The sequence below is a fragment of the Anguilla anguilla genome, chromosome 15, assembly GCF_013347855.1.
Source record: "Anguilla anguilla isolate fAngAng1 chromosome 15, fAngAng1.pri, whole genome shotgun sequence".
Lineage (NCBI taxonomy): Eukaryota > Metazoa > Chordata > Actinopteri > Anguilliformes > Anguillidae > Anguilla > Anguilla anguilla.
In genome coordinates this window covers 35,378,810-35,395,868 of record NC_049215.1, presented here as the reverse complement: position 1 = coordinate 35,395,868, position 17,059 = coordinate 35,378,810, and the positions used below count along the sequence as shown (strand labels likewise).

The window sequence follows — 17,059 nt, the reverse complement described above, 5'->3', positions numbered from 1 at the left end:
CGGAAAAAGAAAAGAGAGCACCCTCCATCCCTCCCTCTCTCCCTCCCTTCTTCCCTCTCTCCCATCTTCCCTGTTTCCCTCCCTCCCTCCATCCCTCCTTCTCTCCCTATCTCTCATCTTTCCTCTCTCCCTCCCTCTCTCCCTCCCTTCTTCCCTCTCTCCCTCCCTCCCTCCCTCCTTGCTTCCCTTCTTCCCTCCCTCTCTCCCTCCCTCCCTCCCTCCTTCTTTCCCTTTAGCAGACCGGCCGCTTGTCGTTTGCTCCGGTTCGGTGCTTCTGAGAGGCCCTGAGAGTGTTGGGGTCCCCCCACCAGGTTTCTGAAAGGGGGGGGGGGGTGTGTGCCCCATCAGTATTATTCTGATTCTTCTGCTGCAGGTTATTGGGCAGCTGCAGCGCCCCACTGGCAAATTCACCCCCCCCCCCCCTTTTCCACCGTCGTCACACAATTGATTCCAACACCCTCCCCCTCCCTCCGCCAAAATTCATTTTGGATCACCCGATATGAAACGTTTTCATTTCTGTTCACGTAAGCCCGTCCGATATCAATCGCTATCTTTTCCTCCTTTTTTTTTTTGCCTCCTGTGTGACGAGCCTGGAGGATGATGGGTAAATGAGTCCCCGCGGCTCTGATTGGTTCCCGCTTTTAAGCCCGTCCCCCTCCTCCGGCCTCCAGTCCTACCGGAATAAAGCGGTTAATCTGCCGAATGGCGCGGGTGTCTGGTGTGGATGGCAGCAGACGGGCCCTATCTGGGGGGGTGTATGGGGGGGGGGGGGGAGCGATCTGAGCTCCCCCCCGTTTGTACCCCGAATACCGTCTGTGTCCGAACCGAGTGGTTGAGTTTAATAAGGTCCAGCCTTTGATCGTGGCTGTTTGAGCTGATGAGGGCGATGTACGTGCTCCCTGTGATAGCAAACCGATACAATCAGGACATCAGGAGGGAATTCACCCTGAAGCATTTGCATCCGTTCAGCTTAGCGCCTGGATGCCATTTTGAATTTGGTGTCTGTTATGCATGTGCAAGTGTCTGTGTGTGTGTGTGTGCGTGTGCGTGTGCGGGTGCGTGTGTGTGTGTGTGTATATGTGTGTCTGTCTGTCTCTGTCTTTCTGTCTGTGTGTGTGTGTGTGTATATGTGTGTGTATGTATGTCTGTGTCTGTGTTGTATGTGGTGTGTGTGTCTGGTGTGGTGTGGTGTGGAAGTTTTGCATGAAAATAGGCTTTGATCCCAGCACAGTGTGGTGCTCTCTGCTTCCTCCCATTGATTGCGTGTTATTTAAATCTCTCCCTCTCCTCCATCCTTTCTCTAGCTGCTTGGACTCTTGGGCCCGTCCTGTGGGGGTGTGTTTGATATCGCAAAAACGGGAACTGCCCAAAGCAGGCTACTTGTCCTAATCCGCAGTCCGTAGTTAGCAGAATACCCAATTGCTTAATTACGGTTATAAATGAGTTAAGCATATGGAGTGTTTTTGTACAGCATGGATTCGTGGCTCAATTTATATTGAACAGCTAAGCTTTTAAATGGGCATCGCTTCATAAGGGCTTTGAGAGGTTGATGCTGGAGAGAGGCTGTTGGTGGTGAAGAAGATTACAACTTATTTTATGAGCTCAGTACTGCCTCTCCCACACACGTTTTTTTCCGTCTTAATAAGATTAGAACGTGCTTTACCTTGAAATACAACCCGCACACTGTTTGTACCAAACATTAGCCTCTTACCGCACAAGGTCTGGGGTCAGATCAAGGCATATCATTGGTCAGTTAGATTATCACATCACATTTATACTGCCTGGATGGATCGGCAAGCCATTCTCCAAAAAACATATCCAGTAGAATAGTACAGGTTAATGCCAGTTAGAATGGTACAGGTGGTGTGCTTGATCCTAGGCATGGATCGCAGTAAAATACACGTTAATGGATATGAAGTAAAATAATTATGATCTTAAAATATTCTGTTGGGAATAATACGTAGCAGAAGTGAACGTGCCGCCATTTTGAGTGTAAGGGCGGCTGTATTGTTTGTTAACTGTTGCTCAGTTCAGTCATCTCTAAGTCCGCGCGCGTGAGCATTCTGTTTCTCTGTGATTTTATGAATTTTGCCCAGCTTCTTAGGATCAAACTACCGTCCTTTAAAATATTTAGTTTAATGTCACTTTTAAACATGGGCTCGTTCCATTTTCTGTTTTGGTATGTAAAAGCTGTAAAAAGATTAAAAGATTTTTCTTCTTTTCTTAAGGAGAGTGGAATGTTTAGCTCACTTTACTCAGCTGGGGGTTGTGGGTGGGGGGGGGTGGGGGGGGGGGGCAGAGACAGTTACTGATCGCAGCACAAGAAGTACCACAGTAGGGAATCAAACCCCCGGGCACATGGGGAGGGCGAGGGGGGGGGGTTATTAGGGTTGAGAGTTAGCCTGTCGCTATCACAAAAATAATAAATAAATAAAAAACGGTAGTAAAGTTGAGAAAGGAAACAGTTACATATGTGATTATATAACCATTATTCACACAAGCTGTTCTAGTTTGAGCTGTGTAGGGCTAATGCTGTCGGTCTCTATGACTGGTAAGTACGCTACTTATTTCCATGGCGATATAGGCTACGGGGGGGGGGGGGGGGGGGGGGGTTATTGATTAAATTTCATAACTGCTCCCCCCAGCGTGAAGCGCCTCGTCGTCGCCAGGCGGGTAAAATTCATTTTGGGACGGAGGGCTCGGCACAATCAATCTTCAGCGTGGAGCCGGGGGGGGTGTGGTGGTGTGGGGTGGGGGGGGGGGGGGGGGGCGGCCATGTTACCTTTTCCCCTGCCGGTTTGACCTTTGACCCCCGCATTCCTACGGAAAAGTTCAGCCTGTTCCCAGTGGCCACCTGGAGGGGCCTCTGCCTGGGGCGGACCCTCACGCATCCATCATGGGGCAGGCGTGAGGGGCGAGGGGTGAGGGGCGGTGGATTTTGTGGGTGTGGGTGCCCCCCAAGAATAGGGTTCCCCCCCCCCACCCTCGTCAGTGCCTGCCCCCCTGAGCAGGTCGCTGGTGTTCCTACCGGTTTGATTCTATGCCCAAATTGTTACACCTTCTCTGAAAACGTCATCATTCTCTACAGCGTAGTGTCACAACCGGGACTTTTATATTAGCATGCTGGACGACGCCCCAATCACATTACTGCTGTTTAGCAGACACATTTACGCAGGGGTACTTACAGTACTTTTTCTGTTTTTACCCAGTGTCCCGTTTCTATGCAGCTGGATGTTTGCAGAAGCAGTGCGGGTTCTGTGCTTTGCTCAAGGGTGCAACAGCAGAGTCCTCCCTGGGAATTGAAGCTGCAGTGTTTTGGTTACAAGCCCAGGTCTTTACCCGTTATAGCATGCTGCTGTAACCTGGGCTTCTCCAGGCTTCTTGGTCGAGCCAGGATGAGTTTAACTTTGCTTTCTGTCGCGCAGAGGATTGCAGTAAATGCTTGTCTTCAGCGTTATCGAGTCCCGCTGTGTGTTTCTGTGGGCCTGCTTGCATGCATGCGTGTGCATGCGTGAGCTTATGGTATTTAGTGTGCATATATTTCAATATCGGTAAGAGGGAATAATTATGCATTTCCTTTGTGGTCACGCCCTGTGGACAGTTCAGTGGACGTGAGGTGGCTATTTTTATGGTTTCTGTTGAATGGAGCAATATGTTCATGCATAATAAAGGGAAGGTGTAAAGTAATACAAAATACTGAGTAGCGTCATTATTTGTTTTAAATGCAAGGGCTTAACATTGGTTTTGATCAGTTTTGTAATGGTGTGAGTGCCTATCAGCTGTTCTGTTTGGCAAAAACAAACAAACAGGCCAAGGCCCAGCCGTGAATAGAGTGGTTTTATTTCACACAGATCCAGGGGTTTCTGCCTCTCAGAGCCGGGGATTAGATTTGATTGTCGTTCTCCTCACTGTACACCAAATTTAGTTTTTCTTTTTCTCGACGGTGACGAGTTTGGGTTGGCCGTCCGATTTAATTTGATTCCAGAAAAAGCCCATTTTCTGAGGCAGAGCTCAGTTTTCCCCTCGGTCAGCCAAGCAGAACCCGCGGCACTGAGCAGAACTGTAATGACCGCGGCGCTGAGCAGAACTGTAATGACCACGGCGCTGAGCAGAACTGTAATGACCGCGGCGCTGAGCAGAACTGTAATGACCGCGGCGCTGAGCAGAACCGTAATGACCGCGGCGCTGAGCAGAACCGTAATGACCGCGGCGCTGAGCAGAACTGTAATGACCGCGGCGCTGAGCAGAACTGTAATGACCGCGGCGCTGAGCAGAACTGTAATGACTCCTTAAGCGGCTGTGGGAGGGGCTAGTAAACAGGGCTGGGTGAGAACCGTGGACCGTATAAAAACAGGTGAGGACGCAGCGAGCAGCTTGACTCACGTTTACGCATACGCATCAGCATCGTGGCTCACACTGACGAGAGGACTTAAACTTGTCTCTCTGATGACTTGGCGGTGCCATCTTCACCTGTGTCAAAAAAAAAAAAAAAAAAAGATCCTACAGTCTTAGTGTCTGGAGCAGGACAGAGCCGTGGGGGCGAGCCTTTTCGGGCCGACCCGGGCCCACGCCAGCTTCCCTGGCCGCTCAGAGAGGATTCTGGGTCATGGAGCGTGGCGACTGTGAAAATGGATTAGGATTTCAAAGCGGAGGTGATGGAACAGGGGGGGTGGCCCGAATGCGGTTATATTCGGCCGCTCGGGCTCACCTGGGGAGGAGGCGGCTTGGTGCAAATCTTTTATTTATTTATTTTTTTAATAATGTCGCACTTGGCTCTGTTGATGCCTTTTGCGTCCGTGTCATAGTCGCCACACGCTGGTCGTGCGAACAGCCCCATAATGCTCCAGTGCCGGCCAGTTTCTGGCCTTTTGCTTACTGGAGCGAGCCGTTAAAAAGTGCTGAGCTGGACTAATACACCGTGGGCATGTGGCAAGACTGCCACTCCCTTCTCTGTTAAAATGATGTCTTTAGACTGTTGGAAAAATCCGTCTCTAGTTGGTGAAAGGCTCACTTTAGAGGATATTGCGTATTTGTAATATATAAATACATATTTGTAACAGTCTAATGAGAAACACCGCGTGCTGAGTTCAGATTTCCGCACCACGTGTACAGTCACGGCAGATTTGAGAGACTCTCACACCTCTGCAGGTGTGGTGTAAAGAGAAAGCTCCTGAAATATTTGTTCTAGTTATGGCATTTTGACAACCGTCATCGCTAAGGTGCCGATTCGTACATCTGGAATATTAATTTTTGGGTGCCTTTTTTTATTTTTTTACATCACAAAATTGGGCATGATTTTCTCATTTGAACTTGTGTATAAATGTAGGCCATACTTTTATGTTTTTATACACATATAGTTTGTGTATTCCTCTGCAGTGTAGGCTATGCTTTGAAATTATTGCACAGATTTGAATTGAATCAAATTAATTTGAATTGATTTTAATTGAATTTAATTGAATTTAATTGATTTTAATTGAAATCCATGTTGTGTTTTTGCTAGCTTTCTGTGACATGAGAATAGAACGTCTGCTGTCTGAGATCACTGATCATTTAGCCAGTCCATGCTCTCACTGTGAACACCAGCCAGTCACATCTGCATTTCAGAGGAAGGCCGATCCACAAACCCCTGTGAACTATGGTGCCTTTAATTCTCAGTTATACAAAGCTTACCATTAAATAATTCACGCTGTCCAAATTCATAATGCGTCCTCTCTTCCGCAAGTAAAATTTGATATTACGTTAAATACCTAAAGGAATATGGCTTGCCAGAATCGCATCAAATGCTATTTCTAGAAATACAGAGTAATAATTCTCCCATAGCAATTCTGGGCCCTTTTTAAGATCCAAGGTGAGGAAGTACATGTTCTTTGGAGCACCACCCGCCCATTTGAAAGTCCTCCATTTTGATTCAATGCCTTTTTTTTCTCCACAATGTCATATTTGTTTAATCTTTGTGCATTAAAGCACGAGGGCACCAGTCTAACAGTGTAGACCCATGTCCTCACCTTTCGCCCAAATTTCAAGAGAACACAGATCAATTATTCGGCTAAATCTGAAGTTGGCTTAAAATGGGCTTTCTCTCTTTCTTTGCGGTATCCCAGACGCTTTAAGTGGGCCATCTGTCCAAACATCTCCCGTTTTTTTTTTTGTTTTTTTTTCTGATCATTTCCTCGCCCTATTCATGAGCCGTAGGAGTCCAGCTTTGTAGTCTCCATGTAGCCTGCCCCCCCCCCCCCCCCCCCACAACCCCCCCACAGAATACATCTATGTGCCGGCATAAAATATCTTTCACAGGGGGGGTTGGAAATTCTCTCAACTCCCCTTCACATGAATGGCTGAATTTTTGAAGCCCCCCCCCAGTCCGCCCCCCCCCCCCTTTTCTCATTGAGGATTTGTATGCGCAGACGGACCTCCGCAGCCGCAGAGAACGCCGCGTTGTTCTTGATCACTTCCCCCGGCTTCCCGCCTAGGGGGTTCTGATGAAGGACTCCTTAATGACGCTTTGACTGTTAACATTGTTTTAAGTCAATATGTCTGCTTTTGTTTTCCCCATTCACACTGAAGTAAATAGTAAAAAAAGAACACACACACACACTCATACACACACACACACGGGTAAGTGGCTCTTGTGTAATTGAGTTTTTGAAATGTCTCGGATCCTCTGTGATTAGACTGTGCCTGATGTGTCTTGTGAAGCTCTTGTTCTGAAGATGCTCTGTGGCACGTTCGGAGATGGGAAACGGCAGCCTCGCCGCTGGCGTACGCTTTTATTTTATTTTTTAATACACTCTGCAGGTTTAGTGTGAGTCTAATTGATATGGAATTTTTTTCCCCTTGGTAGCTTTGTGTTGTCTTTGAGGTGAGGAGTCAGTTTGCAGAACAAGAGACACACACACACACACACACACACACACATATGCCTCCCCTCTGTCATTCTCAGTCTCACTTCAGAAATCTATGCACATGCACACACACAGACTCACACAGATACACATACACAAACACACATACGCGCACGCACACGCACGCACACACACGCGCACGCACGCACACGCACACACACACACACACACACACAGACTCACACAGATACACATACACAAACACACACACGCACACGCACGCACACATACGCACACGCACACACACGCACACACACACACACACACACACACACACACACAGACTCACACAGATACACATACACAAACACGCACACGCACACGCACACACACACACACACACAGACACACAGACAAACACACACACACACACACACGGTCTCCACTTGAGGGCTTGCATTGGAATGACCTCCCCTGGTGTGTGTGTCGGTGATGGTGAGTCATCGCTCCCCTCCCACACTGTGTGAGCAGCTTTCACTGGGGGGTGGAGGGGTGAAGGGGGGGGAGGACAGGACTGGACTTTAGCCTTCTGAAACGCTGCCTAACCCCCCCACCACCACCACCACCACCATCACACTGTTAACCGTTACCTGCCAAGTCACCTGGACACAGACTGTGTCAAACTACCTGCTAACAAGCCTTCTTCTGAATGGCTGTGGCCTTTTTTTGTTCCACGAGTAAAATTGTATCTCAAGCATTTGCTTTTCTGGTTACTGCCTGCTGTAGTATTTGCATTTGGTTTGTGAATTGATTAGTGAAGGCCAGTTGGGTTGGTAAATTGCCGCTCTGTGACTTCGCAGTTAGACATTTAGCAGATGTTCTTACCCTAGAGTAATCTACCTGGGTCTAATTTAGCTATTTGTTTTCGTATACAATCCGTTTATACCCCTGGATTTTTACCGAAGCAATTCGGGTTAAGTACCTTGCTCAGGCATGAAGTGGCAGTGGAACGGCACTGTGTTTGTTCCTTGTTCGGGGGACGCAGACGAATGTTCACACTTCTGTGTTGAGTACGTCCCTCATAGCTGAGAGGACCATAGCCTTCTCACTAATCTGTGTCCCTGTTTTCTTATTCTTATTATCCTTGCCATGTTGGGAGTCGAGTTGGAGACTATAAGCATATGTTTTTTATTAAGCAGGAAATGTACCCGTGTAAATCCCCAGTTTGGGGGTTAGATGCAGGACCGGTTGGTGTTAATAACGGGGTTGGGTTACAGTGTCCGGTACTCCTGGGGTTCTGGAGTCCTATGGCTCTGTGCAGCTGCATGCAAATATATGTATTTAAATGCAAAATACCCATGCAGAAATGAATGTGTTTAACATAAATATTGCAATGCAGTATGATAAAAATGGTATTTAAAATTCAGTTTGAATTGGGATTTTTTTTTGAGTGGTTTTTTTTTGGATATGAGATCGGTAAGAGTTAATGCTACTCTCCAAAGGATGCAGCCTCACGAGAGAGAGAGAGAGAGAGAGAGTGTGTGTGTGTGCTTGTGTATGTGCGCTTGTGTGTGTGTGAGAGAGAAAGTGAGTGTGTGAGAAAGACAGTGAGTGTGTGTATGTGAGAGAGAGTGAGTGTGTGAGAGAGAGTGAGTGTGTGAGAGAGAGTGAGTGTGCGCGCATGTAATTTCTGATTTTCTTTTTTTAGTTTCCACAAATGTCTCTGCCAAATGCGCTTGCAGGTGGGATGCAGGAGCAGTCCGGGGTTTCCACACCGCAGCCGATAGCGTCAGGAGGTGTTAGCGTCCCCAGAGCGCTGCGTGTGGTTCGGAAACGGCCCTCCCTGACGGGCGAGAGGCGCATCCTGCACTGCTGAGGGGGTCGTGACAGAAAAACAGAGCTGGATAACAGGTGGAAAAAAACCCGATGGCGAAACGTGAAAGGGAAGCCCCTCCCCCTCCGCTCGTTTCAGACGACCCCGCCTTTTACGCCACGCCGGTGTCTACGTATCTTTCCAGTCGCTCAGAACCGAGCGCGCGGCACAGAACAAACGCGAGGAACTCCCGGGGGAGGAGTCTCCGTTCCGCCAAACGCTAGAAACTCCCCCGGGGGGGGGGGTTTCCATTCCCCTCTCTCCACGCGCGTGATTGGCTGTCGTCCCCTCTCTCCACGCGCGTGATTGGCTGTCGTCCCCTCTCTCCACGCGTGTGATTGGCTGTCGTCCCCTCTCTCCACGCGTGTGATTGGCTGTCGTCCCCTCTCTCCACGCGCGTGATTGGCTGTCGTCCCCTCTGCCCACACGCGTGATTGGCTGTCGTCCCCTCTCTCCACGCGGAGTTATGAAACCCACGCCTCAGACCTGCTTGACCCTGCTGTCGCTGTGGGGGCCGTTTTGCACGGAAACTTCTGGCGGGCTGCCAAAGATAGTATTTTTGCAGTGGCCCCTGCGCTCGGCTGCTCTGGGCTGGTACAGATGCAGCGGTCTCTGGCCTCGACTGCTCTGGGCTGGTACAGATGCAGTGGTCTCTGGGCTCGACTGCTCTGCTCTGGGCTGGTACAGATACAGCAGGCTCTGGGCTCGACTGCTCTGGTCTGGTACAGATGCAGCGGTCTCTGGGCTCGACTGCTCTGGCCTGGTACAGATGCAGCGGTACCCCAGATCGACTGCTCTGGTCTGGTACAGATGCTGCGGTCTCTGGGCTCGACTGCTCTGGCCTGGTACAGATGCAGCGGTACCCCAGATCGACTGCTCTGGTCTGGTACAGATGCAGCGGTCTCTGGGCTCGACTGCTCTGGTCTGGTACAGATGCAGCGGTCTCTGGGCTCGACTGCTCTGGCCTGGTACAGATGCTGCGGTCTCTGGGCTCGACTGCTCTGGCCTGGTACAGATGCTGCGTGTGTTTCAGTGGCTGCCGTCCTCAAGGCGCTTAATCTCACCGACCGCGCGGTGAGCGAGCCTCGGCCGGTCGACTCTGCGCGCGGCATCACAGTCTGTCCCCACAATGGCTTGGAAACCTGCCAAGACGGCCAATCTGCACATTCTGCCGAAGCGCCATTGATATTTAGATTTTTATTTTTTAATTTTTTTAAATGAAAGTTCCACCTCCAGTTTTAGGCATTGGTTTTGTGGTGGCAGTTATATTTGTTGAGGTTGTGGTGGTTTAGAGTTTTTTTTTTTTTGAGCGATTCACTGAATGGATTGATGCACATTTCCCATTAGCAGCAGCATGTGTGTACATAGAAAGAAGTGCCCACGTTGTGTGAAGCAGAACGGTAGTGCAGAATTGAACAGCATCAGTGGAGCTATTTTGTGTGTGCTCGTGTTTGTGTGGGTACGTGTGTGGTGTTCTGTGTTTGTATCTGTGTGTGCGAGCGTGTGTATATCTGTGCATGTGTGTGTGTGTGTGTGTGTGTGTGTGTGTGTGTGTGTATCTGTCAGAGGTCAGAGCTCTGTTTCTGCTGTACCTCTCCTGTCTGTGGGGTGCCAGGCCGGTGGTCTGTGGCCGTTTGAGAGGGGCAGATTCCTCTTGATGGAGCCGCACTGGTGTGTGTGTGTGTGTGTATGTGTGTGTATGTGTGAGAGAGTGTGTGTGTGTTTGTGTGTGAGAGAGAGAGTGCGTGTGTGTGCCAGCATTGTGTCTGCAGCGCGGGGACGGTGGGACACAGACTGGCCAGTACAGGATTAGAGCCATACTGTGTGTGTGTGTGTGCGTGCGTGCGTGTGCCTGTGTGTGTGAGAGAGAGAGAGTGTGTGTGTGTGTGTGTGTGTGTGTGTGCGCGTGCGTGTGCCTGTGTGTGTGAGAGAGAGAGAGAGTGTGTGTGTGTGTGTGTGTGTGTGTGCGCGTGCGTGTGCCTGTGTGTGTGTGAGAGAGAGTGTGTGTGTGTGTGTGTGTGTGTGTGTGAGAGAGAGTGTGTGTGTGTGTGTGTGCGCGTGCCTGTGTGTGTGTGAGAGAGAGTGTGTGTGTGTGTGTGTGTGTGTGTGAGAGAGAGTGTGTGTGTGTGTGTGTGTGTGTGAGAGAGAGAGAGTGTGTGTGTGTGTGTGTGTGTGTGTGAGAGAGAGAGTGTGTGTGTGTGTGTGTGTGTGATCATGAGATGATCATTCAGTGGAGAACAGTCCCTTTTCCCCTTTCTGACCAAACAGGAATGTGCCCTGGACTGCCGATAGTATGGGTGAGGGTGAATGATGCGATGATGGTGTATTTTTACAGGATTTACTGAATAAAACCATAAACCGAAATGTTACTTAATCGCAGATGGGTAGGCAAGATCAAACGTAATCCAATATTAGCAATATAAAACGTATATACGTACATACGTATTATGTTTAAAAAAAAATAAAAAAATACACTTATGTAGTTTTTGTCATTGAATGTTTTATGTATTGTAATGTTCATTAATGTGGTAATAAACTGATAGGGACCTGAATCTGAGACGGTGGACTGCATTATGCTCCAAAGCTTGGGCCCTTTTGTGGTCTGTAGTCTTTGTAGCAGTTGTTTCTGTTTTGAGAAGTTCTGTTTGACTTCAAAGGAGCTTTGGTCTGTGACTCTTGCCCTTGCGGGAAGTTCAGTCAAACTCAAAACAACCTTAAAACACACACACACACACACACACACACACACACACACACACTGCCTATCAGGCAACAAATAAAACGAAAGCACTTTTTTTGGAGACTTTGCTGAGTCTAAATTGGCCCGTGACCCAGTTTTGTTTTATATTAACTAATTACAGAACCCTCAGAAATCTGACACCAGGTCTGGGCTCCCAGGATGCACCGGGAGAAAGCGGATGCTCACGCTTCCTAATGTGGTTCTCGGGGGCGTGTGGGAGCGGCGCGGGACGGGGAGGGAGCGGGGGGGGGGGGCCGTATCGTGTTTGGCGTTTAATAAACTAAAGCAATATCTCAGAATAACGGAGGCGAGGCGTGCCTTTCCGACGGCGGCTAAACGGATTTGCGAACCCTTTCTTTTTCGCGGAGCGGGGCGCAGGGGCGAGAGGTCCGTCGCCCATGCCGTCCCCGGGACGCCCGGTTCGTACTCGGGGGTGCCGTTCCGATGCTCCTCGCCCCCCCGGCCCCCCCCGGCCCCCCCGGCCTGGGGCCTGCTCATGCAGGCCTACGTGCCTCAGTGTGAGAGTGATGGATGATCCCAGTGTAGGGGGATCACTGAGGGGGGGACTGCAGAGTTTTGGGCTTTAGTGCACCGGTGCTGAGGGTGAGGGTGGGGGGGGGGGTGGGTAATGCGTGCAGGTTATTTTATTTTGTTTTGTTTTGTTTTGTTTCAGGGTCTCCAGTGCCCCCCAGGAGCAGCAGAAGTGGGAGCTGTCTGTGGAGCTGGAGAAGGGGTCCCACACTGTTACAGTCTCCCGTAAGGGATCGACCTACACAGTGAGTACCATCTGCGCCCCCCCTGTGGACCCGCTCCTGTTCCCCCTCCCCCCTGTGGACCCGCTCCTGTTCCACCTCCCCCCCTGCAGACCCACTCCTCTTCCCCCTGCCCCACCGAACCCATTACTGTTCCCCTTTCCCCTGCCTCCCTCCAAACCCACTCCTGTTCCCTCTCCCCCCTCCAAACCCACTCCTGTTCCCCTTCGCCCTGCCCCCTCCAAACCCACTCCTGTTCCCCCTCCCCCCCTGCCAACCTGCTCCTGTTCCCCCTCCCCCCGCTCCTGTTCCCCCTTCCCCCCTGCGGACCTGATCCTGTTCCCCCGTGCCCCCTCCAAAAAACCCACTCCCTTTTCCCAGATCAGTATCTGCTGTTCCCCCTGCCCCCTTACGTGTGTGTGTGTGTGCGTGCGTGCGTGTGCGTGTGTGCGTGTGCGTGTGCGTGTGCGTGTGCGTGTGTGTGTATGTGTGTGCATCTCTGTGCCTGTGTGTACATGCGTGTGCATGCGCATCTATTTTGCGCATTTGTAATCTTAACACCAACAGGAAATGAAAAGGTTATCTCACTCTTTTCCCCCTTGAGCAGCGTTGGCCGTTAAGCAGTGAGTCTGTAGTATTCCTGTTTTTAGCGAGAGCCTGGCGGCGGTGGCGGTGGTGGCGGCCGCGGCGGCGGCGGTTCTGGCGGGAGGCAGCCGCGCCTCGCTGCAGCCGCGCAGACTGACAGACCCAGGCACCCCTGGGCTCCCTCTCGCTCGCACGCGCTCAGAGCCTCATTAGCGTGCTCGGCTAACAGACAGCCTCTTCACACAGCTGCGCACCCGCACCTGCGCGTCTGCAGATGTTTACACAGGCTGCGCTGCGCTGCGTCGCTGCGCCTCTGCCGCCTGACAGCGACGACATCATCACAGAGTGATGGCTGATGGGAATTTTTTTTTCTTTTTTCGTTGCAAAAGCCGGATTACAGACCATCACCGACATGGTCCAGGTGTGTGTGTGTGTGTGTGTGCATGCACGCGTGCTTGTGTGTGTATGAGCGCACGCACGCGTGCTTGTGTGTGTGTGTGTGTGTGTGTGTGTGTGGGTTCAAGTCATTTTATTTCTATTTTCTGGTGAGATTATATTCATGCCTCCGTAGTAATGGATTGTGTTTCTAATGTCTTGCAGTGTACTACACGGTATGGTGTACCTTTTGACTTTTTCATGTTCATATTATTTTATTTAGTTTTGTTTCCTTTATGACTTTCAACATTCGGTGTAGAAGAATGTAATACCGATCGGTCACCTGGATCAGAAATCAGGGTTTTCCCCAGCATGCTCTGGCTTTTCCCCGAGCCAATTAGGAGCATATTGTTTCCACTGTACAGCTCTTCTGACATGTATCTCATTTAATGTCAAATTAAACCATCAGTGTCAATAACGCTCAATGGCACCTTTCCTTTCCATTGTCAGTATCCTTCAGGGAAATGCTCTGCGTTCTAATTAAGTGGATTAGAATTAATCAAACAGCCTGTCGAAAGTGCCTGTCACAGGAAACACCGGATATTTACATAAAATGGTATCTTTCAAACATCTCATTACAAAACTCATTAAAACTGGGTTAATTAATTAAAAGCACAGTAATTTAAACTTTATGACGTGTAAGAAGTGCCTGCCATAATTAGCACCTTTACAAGTTTTTTTTTTTTCTCTTTTCCTTTTCTCTCTCTCAAATAACTGCTGGGTGTCTTTGCGTCGTAGTCTAGTAATAGATCTCCTTAAAGTGCTGATTTGCTTTTAACCCCCCCCCCCCCCCTTTGTTTCAAAGGTTCCCGACAAACTAATCTCTTCATATACTCCCCAGTTTAAAAAAAGAAATTATGATCTCTGCGATGCACAATCTGTGGGAACAAAGAAGTGGGGTTTTTGGGGTGGCTGTTAGCCACAGTGGCTGAAGAATAGGGTTTGTGACCCCAGAAGACTGAGGCTTCCTACACGAGTGGGCCATCTTATCCTTAAATTATTCCCTCTGCCCCCTCCCTCTTAAATGGTTAATATGTTTATGAAAAGTTCTCTAGGTGATTGAATTGGGCCTTCTGCTAAGCAGATGAAGGGAGAGACGGTGAAGGAGAGATGGAGCGGGGGAAAGTGTTTGTGGAGAGCTGGAGGTGCCTTGTCCCTCACTCCCAGAACACGCCTGGGAGGTGCCTGGGCTCACTGTGAGAGGTGCATTGTGGGAGAACCTCCAGTGGCTAGAGAAGAAAGTTTTGATCTGCGCCAAATCCGATTCGACCGAATGGATTTGGGACGGTCGGGCAGCCCGCCCTGGGCTCCCTGTGGCATCAGAGGACCCCGCGGCCCGTGGGCTGAGTCTGATCATCGATTGGGCTCGGGGAGCACGGAGGGCACGGAGGACTTTGGGTCCCCCCCCCCCCCCGTCTCCGTCTCCCGTTTCCTCTCGTTGTGTCAGATTTACCTGGCTGGACTTGGACGCCTCTCTGGGTTGCTGTCGGTGTTCCGGCTCAGAGTGAGGCGTGCGTTTCTGTGTTCGCTTTCTGCTCTGACCGATGGTCTTCAGTAGCTTGAGTTGGCGATGTTGTTGTTTAGTTCCGATGCAGACGAAAGTGTGCGAACGTAGATGTTTTTTTTTTTCCGCGGGTGCCCAGGGCAGACGGTTCTGTTTTTTGCTGAAGGTGTGACCACCTTTGCCAGTCTGAGCTCAAACCGAAGGCTTGTGGCCTTTCCTCAAATTATACTTTTATAGTAAGGTTTTTTTTTTACGGTAGGAAACGTGTCCATCGTCAGGTTTGAAATGCTGAATGTTGAAACGCTGTGCTTGGAGAGGTATGGATGAAAGGGGCCGACTTCTTTATGAATTCAGCCGTGTAACTGACCCATGAAACACTCCGTCTCTATTAGGATGGGTGGGTGGAAAAGCAGGTTTGTTCAGCTGTGGAGTGATTTCCTCCAGCCCCGGTGTGTGTGTGTGTGTGTGTGTGGGGTTTACAAACCAGGCCACGTTTCTCAGCTGATATCTGGTGGGGGGTGGGGTGGGGGGGGGGCAATTTGAGGGGGGGGGGGGGGGCAATATTCGGCCGAACCCTCACCCTCAGCCGCCGGCGTGTGATTGGCTCGTCAGTATTCCGGACGGCTCCTGAGCGTGCTCTACAGGTGGCGGTGCTGGCCTGGCCATTAGGAGCGCCGCCGGCCCGTGAGCCGGTCTGACGTTCGTTAGGAGGGAAGTTTGGGGCGAGGGCGCCGCCCGGTCGGCCCGGCCGCGCTCCGGTATTCTGTTTGTTGTTGCCGTCGTGGTAACGAGGCGGGGGCGAGCGGGGCGAGCGGGGCGAACGAGCTTGTGAGGAGCGGTGAGCGTCTGTAACAGCAGGACCATGGTAACAGAAAGGAGTGTAATCCCCTCTGAGACGCATCCCCCAGCCCCCACTCCTTTGATCATCTCACTCCCTCCAAACACGGGGGGGGGGGGTGTGCTGTGACCCCCCCCCCCCCCCAAACTCCACCTTCATTAGTTCCAGCGATGTTTCCAGAACATTAGGAAGCAACGGCCCCCACATCAGGGCCTGGACTTTCTGGTTGATCCCATCCCCCGGTCCCCTCCCCCACCCTGTCTCATGCCCCCCCCACCCCCCCCAAACAGTTATATACTCAGCACCAGAGCTCTAACGGACCACAATAATTACCTTTTTTTTTTTTTTTTACTTTTTTACCATCTGAAACGGTTTTGGCATTTTTCAGTCCCGAACTTGTAGTTTTTCGTTTTTTGATTTTTCCACGTGACCTTTGTCTTGGCGAACCTCGGGGACAGAAGGTCGAGGGGGTTCGTGCGCTGCGTGGCGCGTTGGTGCCCGAAGTCGGTAATGGGTTCTGATTTCTTACTCCGGCTGGGATGGCAGGTACGGGGGGGGCTACCCTTACGGTGGGCTGCCCTCCCCAGGCCTGACCTTTAGCGTCAGCGCTTCGTTTAGAAGATGCCAGGTCACATCAGAGTGTCAGGGGCGTGGGGATCGCTTCAGATTGGGCTGCAGCGGTGCACGCTACACAAAAAAATGGGGGTAGAAGGGCGTTCTGTGACCTCGCCTTCAACTCTGGACCTTTTCATTCAGATCATCAGCCAGAGATCTGAAACCCGGCTCCTTCTCCAGCTGCTCTTCTCATTGGCTGGACCGCAACAGCGGGGCCAGCCCTACACACGCGAACGTCTGCGACTGAGTGACTGACTGAGTGAGTGATGAAGTCACACCATTGGTCGGCCGGATCACGTGTATTAGGCCCAACCATATACTAGGTTTTGACCTGGTCTTGTTGCGGTTGTTCGTGGGCCCCAGATTTTCCAGCGGACTCTGATTTGAGGCCCCCTTTGGGTGGTGTTTTGTGAGAATGGGGGAGGAGTCTCTCTCCTCTCTCTCTCTCTCCTTCGGCGGTGCGGCGGGTTTTTTTTCCCCAGAGTTCTCGGCGGTTCGGTGTTTTCACACGTGCGCGGCTGAAGAGGCGCTGGCCGGGGTCAGGCGGCTTTTGGGACGGGTCAGTCCGCCCTGGGACGGGTCCCGCCGAGGCGGGCCCCCCACACATGGCCCTCATCAGGGGCCCACGCGGGCTCGGGCGGGGGGTGGGCGGGGGGTGTGGGGCGGGGGGGGGGGGGGGTTCTGTTGGGGCAGAATTCGCGTCCCGCTCACCCGTAACCATGGCGAGACTTCAGACGGGGCGGCTCTTGAGGGCCGTGGCGAGCTTGGCGGTTTTTACGGCTGTTTGGAGGCCCGAGCTCTCCTCTCCGCCACAGAGAGCGGGGGCTGCTGTTTGCACAACTGGCTTCACATCGAAAACATTTTACCCTTCCCCC

General features: G+C 51.1%; 1 protein-coding gene across 1 annotated transcript in view; it reads left to right on the top strand.

Annotated features, from left to right (window-relative positions):
- The window catches only part of pcca (propionyl-CoA carboxylase subunit alpha), a 144,010-nt gene that overhangs the window by 78,974 nt on the left and 47,977 nt on the right, over positions 1-17,059 (top strand). Inside the window, exon 19 of the mRNA XM_035393271.1 lies at positions 12,129-12,231. Coding sequence (XP_035249162.1) covers positions 12,129-12,231 — 103 coding nt within the window. The remainder of the gene's footprint in view (positions 1-12,128; positions 12,232-17,059) is intronic.